The sequence below is a fragment of the Alligator sinensis genome, unplaced genomic scaffold (genome assembly GCF_000455745.1).
Source record: "Alligator sinensis unplaced genomic scaffold, ASM45574v1 scaffold301_2, whole genome shotgun sequence".
NCBI lineage: Eukaryota > Metazoa > Chordata > Crocodylia > Alligatoridae > Alligator > Alligator sinensis.
In genome coordinates this window covers 71,700-79,285 of record NW_005841874.1, presented here as the reverse complement: position 1 = coordinate 79,285, position 7,586 = coordinate 71,700, and the positions used below count along the sequence as shown (strand labels likewise).

Sequence of the window (7,586 nt, the reverse complement as noted above, 5' to 3'; positions counted from 1 at the left end):
GCCAGCTGACTTGAAGGTATCCAGCCTCTCAAGGTGTTCCTTCACAAGGTCAGCATTGATGGAGGGCAGGGGATCTCCATCACCCGGACCTCCCTCTCCCGTAGTGGGCATGGGCATCCCATGGGACTGATGAAAGACCAATGCAAAGTACCCATTTAATAGGTTGGCTTTCTCCTGGGCGTCAGTAGTCAGTTGTCCCACCTGGTTTAGCACGGGTCCAATGTTGCCCTTGGTTTTCATTTGGCTCCCCACATATATGAAAAAGGACTTTTTATTGTCCTTGATACTTGAAGCTAGTTGGAGTTCAGTTGCAGCCTTGGCTTTCCTGGTATGCTCCCTGCAGGACCGGACCAGTGCAGAATATTCCTCCTTGGAGGTGAATCCCATCCTCCATCCTTTGTAGGCCTTTCTTTTTAGCCTCAGGAGGTCTGCTAGGTCCCTGGAGAGCCAGGGGGGCTGCTGTGCCCTCTTACTGCTTTTCCTCCAAGATGGAATAGAATTAGCTTGTGCATTGAGGATCGCTCCCTTGAGGAGCAACCATTCTTCCTGAACTCCCCTCCCCCTGGGGTCGTGGTCCCGTAGGGCCTCACTGACAAGCCTCCTGAGCTTGTCAAAGTCGGCTTTCCTTAAGTCAAGGACTTCCGTGTTGCTGACTGACTTGCCAGCTTTATGGCGGATGGTGAAGGTGATCAGCTTATGGTTGCTGTCACCCAGCTTCCCATCAATCACTAGGTTGCCGATTAGGTCAACCCCCGTAGCCAGTACCAGGTCAAGCAGCGCTTTATCTCCCGTTGGCCCGTAGACTTCTTGAGTCAGGTAGAGGTCATCCACGCATGATAGAAAACTTTGCGACCACTCAGATTTTGCTGAGTGATCCTCCCACAAGATGTCTGGGTAGTTGAAGTCACCCATGACAACCATAGTCCTGGAGCATGAGATTGAAGATGACAACTAGGCCTGTGCAAATAGGGAACTATTCAATTCGGGTTTGGATTTGGCCGATTTGGAAGCCAGCGATTTGATTCAGAGCTCCAAATCTGTTCACCACTTTGATTTGGCTGAATCAGCTCCGAAGCTTTGGAGATTCGGCCATAGGGTATAATGGGGAATCAATTAAATATCTATAACTTTGTTGTTTTTTTGTCTGATTTGAATGAAACTTGCAGGGGTGGTAGCCTCTGCTGAGAGCATGAAGCCTGCCAAGTTTCAAGGAGATAGATACAGGGGTTTGGGGGAAACTGTACCCCAAATTCTTAAAAGTAAAACTCATGTCACCTGTATGTGTTACGCCACAGCACGGTGATAACTGCAGGGGTGGTGGCCCCTAGTAAGGCCACAAAGCCTGCCAAGTTTCAAGGAGATAGGTGTAGGGGTTTGGGGAAAACTGCACCTCAAGTTGCAGACAAGCAAAACTCGTGACATGGGTGACACTGTGTGTGTTAAAGCGCAGCAGGGTGAAAGCTGCAGGGATGGTAGCCCCTGCTGCGGCCACAAAGCCTGCCAGCTATCAAGGAGATCGGTGCAGGGGGATTCTGGGGCCCTGCACCCCTAGCTGCTGACAGACAAAACTCATGACGTGGGTGCTCGTGCAACTCACTGTCTCTGTCTTGGGTCAGTTGTCTGTATTGATTCTTTCCTCTCCTTAGTCTGTGGTTTTATAGGTGTTACTCTTTGCTCCTTAACTCATTACATTAGCTAGCTACTGCATATGGAGCTGGTCCCTGAGTGAATCATGACTGATTGATAACACAGTAGCCTAGCAGCCAGGCCTGCAGTAGTTTCAACTCCCCGCCCCGTGCCCCAAGACAGACACAGTTGCACAAGCAGCCATGTCGTGAGTTTTGCCTGTCAGCAGCTAGAGGTGCAGGGCCCCAGAAGCCCTGCACCTATCTCCTTGACAGTTGGCAGGCTTTGTGGCCTCAGCATGGGCTAGCAGGCCTTCAGCTTTCACCCTGCTGCGCCTTAACACACAGTGTCACCCATGTCATGAGTTTTGCTTGTCCACAGCTTGAGGCAGTTTCCCCCAAACCCCTGCACCTATCTCCTTGAAACTCAGCAGACTTTGTGGCCTCACCAGGGGCTAGCATCATGCAGTTTTGATCCCGCTGTGGCTTAACACACACACGTGACATGAGTTTTGCTTTCAGAAATTTGGGGTGCAGTTTCCCAGAAACCCCTGCACCTATCATCTTGAAACTGGGCAGGCTTCATGCTCTCAACAGAGGCTACCACCCCTGCCCGTTTAATCTGAATCAGCCAAAAGACAACAAAGTTATAGATATTTCATTGATTCCCCATGATACCCTATGGCCGAATCTCAAAATCTTTTATGAATCAATTAGGAAGCTCCAAATCGATTCGGAAAGCCTAAGCTTCCTGCGATTCAATTCAGATTAATAGATTTGGCCTTCGAATCATCTCTGAATCCAAATCATGATCCAAAGCTTTGCACAGCCCTAATGACAACACTGTTCACATTATTGAAGGTTAGAAAATTACATTTAGAGGTTTGCTTTTGGAAATTGATTTGTAGGTTATATATGCATTAGAACAATAGTCCAGGGCAGCTGCAAGGGTTAATTAATTTTTAAAGGCCCGATCACACAGAAACAGTTCTCACAGCCTTTAAGGCAGACAGGGTGTCAAGACAACAAGGTCAATGGCTAGACATAGCCTGGGAAATTGTGGGCATATATGACACTGTTCCATAACATGAGATAAGGCGGCACCAGCTCACAAGGCCCAAGAGTGGGGGCCCTGAGAGTTCTGGTTTTGGAGGAACAGACAAAATTAGGAGGACATTGGAAAAGCCCAAATTAGGATGCGTGCATGTGATGGGCCTGCGAAAGAAAGGAATAACCTGACAGGACAGAACGTAGACAGTATGATGACCATGAGACCAATCAGTGATAGCCATGGATGAAGAGTCATCAAGAGGGAAAAAAAAGAAAAAAGCAGAAACTTTAGAGCAACAAAGGTTCCCCATCCCTGATGGGAACCCAAGGCAAGTCGACAGAGGGAATACGACCAGCCCATCTCATCCACCCCACTGGGGAGAATGCGGAGAATGCTTTGGCCTCCAGCCTCCTGAGCATAATAAGGGACAAAGTTGTCTGATTTATTCCTGCAATTTACAGTGACTTATTTTGAGAAGCTAGAGTCCATGCTTTGACTAATTTGTTAAGTTTTGGTTTCTGATAATTTCTCCCTGCAGAACGAGTCCAAGAAGAACTGGACATTCTTATTGGCTCATCTCGTGAAATTCGATATGAGGACCGAATGATCCTACCCTACACAAATGCAGTTTTACATGAAGTTCTGCGGTATAGCAGCATAAGTGCAATAGGGGTTATACGAAAGTGTGCCAAGGACACAACTGTGCAGGGCTTTCCAGTTAGTAAGGTATGCTAATATTACCACACTTCAGAGGTGTTCTCTGGGCAAAATTAGAAACAGCAATACCTCCCACTTACCTTTTTAAACAATAGATGTTTTTTCTGTGTTTTGTGCAGGAATGGTTTACAAGTAAGCTTGAACAATTTGTAAAAAAAACTCTTTATTAAAAATAGGTACTGGATAGGTTGCAGGATAGGTTGTGGACCTCAGTAAGTAGAGGTTAACTCCTGCACAACTTTACCTTCCTTCTGCCTTCAACCTCTAGCCCACAGGCAGCCCACAAAGCTGTCATACAGCCCACAAGGCTCCCCACAGGTCTGAAAATTTGGCAGCAGAAGAATGGTGGCAGAGTTAATTGCCACTCCTCTTCTCCCAAATTTCCAGACCCACCTCAAGTTCTGTAGGTCAGATAACATGGTCTTGCATGTGATAGATCACTACAGGACACAGTCAGATCAAGGTACACAGGGTTGGGCTGGTACATGGCAAGATCCAGGTGCACAGGGTCGGGTTGGGCCAGCACTCAGACAAGTTAGGGCACGTGGGGTCGGGCCTGCACTCGGCCAGATCGGGGCACGTGGGGGCGGGCCCGCACTCGGCTAGGTTGGATACAGGGGAGGTCAGGCCGGCATTCAGCCAGATTGGGGCACATGAGGTTAGGCTGGCACTTGGCCAGATTGGGATACCCAGTATTGGGCTAGAGTGCTTAGATCGCACATATAGATCAACCCCACACAGGATCCAGGCCACAGACCAACCCTGTGCCACTCAACTCACCCATGGAGCTAAAATGTTGGGCACCATTGAAACCAAAGGCAAAACTACATAAGTTAAATGGAAAAAGGCACATATTCTAGAATAAAAGGAATTTTACCAATAGAAATATATTCCTTAAATTTATTCCTTACCTTATACCTTCCCAAGCAGATGAGACTTAACAGATAGCTCCTTGGGAGATAGCAAGGAAGATGTCTTTGAGGTCATGCTCCACTGACCGCAACTTTAGAATTGGGTTCCACACTCAGTCTGGGGTGTTTATTTTTGCCAGAATTAAACATTCTAATTTTTGGCTGTATATTATCATCCTCAGACTCTTTGGAATCAGTCTTAAGACCTTGCTGCTGAAGTAATTGTTTTAATGAACTATTCTGTAGTATGTGTCAGAGGGTGAACATGTAAAAATTAGCTTGTTCTTCCATTAGGCACTTTTAAAGGGATGTGACAGACTGCATTAGGAAGCCATAGGAGGTCCAAGGATGTTTCTGCTGGGAATGTTTTTTTTTATTTTCTTAAGGAGTTGTCTTTCTTTCTAGGGCACTTTAATTTATCCCAACTTATTTTCTGTTCTCTATGATCCTGACCATTGGGAGACCCCTCAAGAGTTCAACCCAAGTCACTTCCTGGACAAAGATGGAAACTTTTTGAACAAAGAAGCCTTTTTGCCATTTTCAGCAGGTAACATTAATCCCATCACACCCAGTGTAGCAGGGTACTTGCTCCACAGACTGATATCTATTTAGCCTTTCATCTGATCTTATTTTATAAACCCCAGTAAAGTCTTGAGCTCAGAAAACAAACGCACTATCTCCAACGGCGGATAATTTCTTTCTTTCTTGAAGAAACTAAGACTAACTGCTCTTTGAAGCTTCTTAGCAGATTTATCTGGAATTGTGGTAGCAAAATGTATTTCCTTGTGGCAGCACTGAATTCTGACAGATACTGAGTGTATTCATATCAATCACATTTAAATGGAGAGCAAGCAAGCAATCAGCAGGATTTAAAAACAGACTGGATATTGAACACGAGAGCAACAAATATCCATGGTAATTTAAGGGAAAATGGTTTTGGAAGGAATGTAAAAACTTACTTTTCAGAGAATAATAGTCCCATCTAGGGGTGGCTACAGCCAATCAACGTATTTTTAGAAGTGTAGAAACTCAGGTTACATTATTAGTAGCTTCTAAATGTAACCTATTTTCCTAGCGTAGACATGACTTCTAAGACTGGGAACACTGACTTGATCCCATTTGGCAGAGGAGATGGGAGGTCCAGTTGTTAGAGTGCTAAACTAAGACGCCAGGGTTCCCCAGTCTACCATAGACTTCCTCTGTGACTGCAGGCAAGTCACTAAGCTTCTCTGTGCCTCAGTTTCCCTCCTGTAAAATGGGAAAATAGCACAGCCTTGTAGTGGTGTTGCAAGAATGAATATGGGAGACAAAACAACGACAGAAGACAAACAGGTCAAATGTATTCTTGTTTTTTTAAACTTTCTGTGATCAGTGCCTCTGGTGCTCCCTACATCTATACAGTATCAAGCCATACTGAGACATTAAACATTGCCATTTATTTCCAATGAATTGTATCCTTCCTTAACTTGGGGGCAGAGGCATAATTCCACTTGCAAGGATATGTGTGATAAATTCTCCTCTTCACCCTGCAGGACACCGTGTCTGTCTGGGAGAACAGCTGGCAAAAACAAGTCTCTTTATCATGTTCTCCAGTCTGCTGAGAGCATTCACCTTTCGGCTGCCGGAAGGAGTGAAGGAAATCAACAAGAAGCCTATCGTAGGGTTCATTCTGCAGCCCCAACCCTATAAAATGTGTGCTGTTCCTCGTTAAGTTTCTGTCTTCCCAGACACCTGCTGGGAAGTGGTTTTCGGATTCTCGAACGGCATCCTTGGCATTTGGAAACCACTGCTTTGCAAACCCTTTGTCTCTTAACACATTACAGTTGTTGTCTGACCAACAATCCTTGTGCCGAGTCCCTAAAATTCCTTTCAGCGAGCTAACAAACCATGTCTGCTTGTCACACGGATCTCAACATCAAGCCAAAGAGCCACCCCGTCCCTGCGGTGCACGGCACAGCTGCTCGGCTGGAGGTTGGCATGAGCTGGTCCAGAACTACTATTTCCCTAGTAGAGAGAAAACGAATACAAGCAACCGGGGGCAAATCCGAGGGGTGGGGATGGCCTGCATTGGTGCAGACCAATATGGCTATCAACATGGGCAACTGGTACCTCCAGCCGGGGGTGGTTCCTCCAGTTGCCGATCGCCGAGCCAGCGGCGAAACCGGAAGTGCGCTTCCAATTTGCGGCTGGTGCTTCCAGGGGGCACGCGGCCAATCCCAGGGGGTGCATGTGCGCCCGCGTGCACCCCTACGCATCGCCAATGGCTACCAAATACACCCCTGGTAGTGCCTGCAGCATTTCTAACCCGGCAGCGACAGAGTCCATATCATTTATGGCTCCTTATAATCTAGACGATCCCTTTTAAACCCTGCCTTCCAGAGGCAATAATAACCCCGTCTTTGACGTTCCACCAATCAAACGGTCCTTCCTTCTCCCAATGCCACGGCCTGTTTGCCACTCCTGGTAGCCAAGCTCCTCTTTCACGGCCCTACACCTCGCTTCTAACTCGGTCCAATGAAGCCGTAGGTGTTTTTGGCTGCGATCGTCGCCTGCGTGGTGCAGCCTGGCGTATCAGTCAAAGCTTCCGGCTGCGTGTTGTTTTCAGACGGGATGAGGCACCTCGCTCTCCACAGCCCCCTTTTCAAAATCTTCCGTCCACCCAGGCGAGCAGTTGTTAGCCATGGCTGGTTTTCATTCCCAGGCCCGTGGGCAAACAGGCAAGCTGCAGCGCCTCACAACTAAGGCAGGGACCTACTCCCTCAGAGCACGAACACGGAGCCACGAGCACCCACACGACCGTTGGGGCCACCCCGTTTTGGCGGGAAGGCTGCGGCGCCCTCCAACGGCCGCTCGCGACGTCACACGCAGCCCCCCCCCAACATGGCGGCTCCCGCGGTGGGCCTGCCACACTGAAAATGGCGCCGGGCAGGGCTCTCCCACACTCAACATGGCTGCCGGGAGGAGAGGTGCCACACTCAAGATGGCGGACGAGCCGCTTTGACATTCCCTCACTATGTGCTCGGCGGCTATTGCGTCCCCCCCGGAAACTCGCGCCCCGGCTGGAAGGTTCCGCTTCCGGAAGTGGCGCGCGGGCGGGTGACGGGGGCGGCCCCGCAGGAGCGGAAGGACCTGAGGCCGAGGCAGGCGGAGGCGGCGAGCGAGGATGAACAACAAATTTGACGCGTGAGTCGCGCCCCCCCGCCCCGGCTCCGTCCTCGTCCCCCGCCCCCCCGGGGGGAGCCGCGGCCGTTGGTCCCGAGGGGGCGGGGCGCGATGTGTCAC

The 7,586-nt window shown here is 48.9% G+C and overlaps 2 protein-coding genes across 7 annotated transcripts in view; both read left to right on the top strand.

Annotated features, from left to right (window-relative positions):
- LOC102367744 (cytochrome P450 2J5-like) overlaps positions 1-7,178 on the top strand; it is a 21,931-nt gene extending 14,753 nt beyond the window's left edge. For 4 of the 5 annotated variants that reach the window (XM_025195857.1, XM_025195866.1, XM_025195852.1 and 1 more), the window contains 3 exons: positions 3,215-3,402; positions 4,710-4,851; positions 5,837-7,178. In XM_025195857.1, coding sequence (XP_025051642.1) covers positions 3,215-3,402; positions 4,710-4,851; positions 5,837-6,015 — 509 coding nt within the window. In that variant the 3' untranslated portion in view covers positions 6,016-7,178. The remainder of the gene's footprint in view (positions 1-3,214; positions 3,403-4,709; positions 4,852-5,836) is intronic. The other variant, XM_025195864.1, reaches the window with a different exon arrangement.
- A 163-nt stretch (positions 7,179-7,341) lies between these two features.
- Positions 7,342-7,586, top strand: part of EIF4E2 (eukaryotic translation initiation factor 4E family member 2) — a 20,616-nt gene continuing 20,371 nt past the window's right edge. For both annotated transcript variants that reach the window (XM_006017098.3, XM_006017097.3), the window contains exon 1: positions 7,342-7,487. In XM_006017098.3, the coding sequence (XP_006017160.1) occupies positions 7,468-7,487 (20 nt within the window). In that variant the 5' untranslated portion in view covers positions 7,342-7,467. The remainder of the gene's footprint in view (positions 7,488-7,586) is intronic.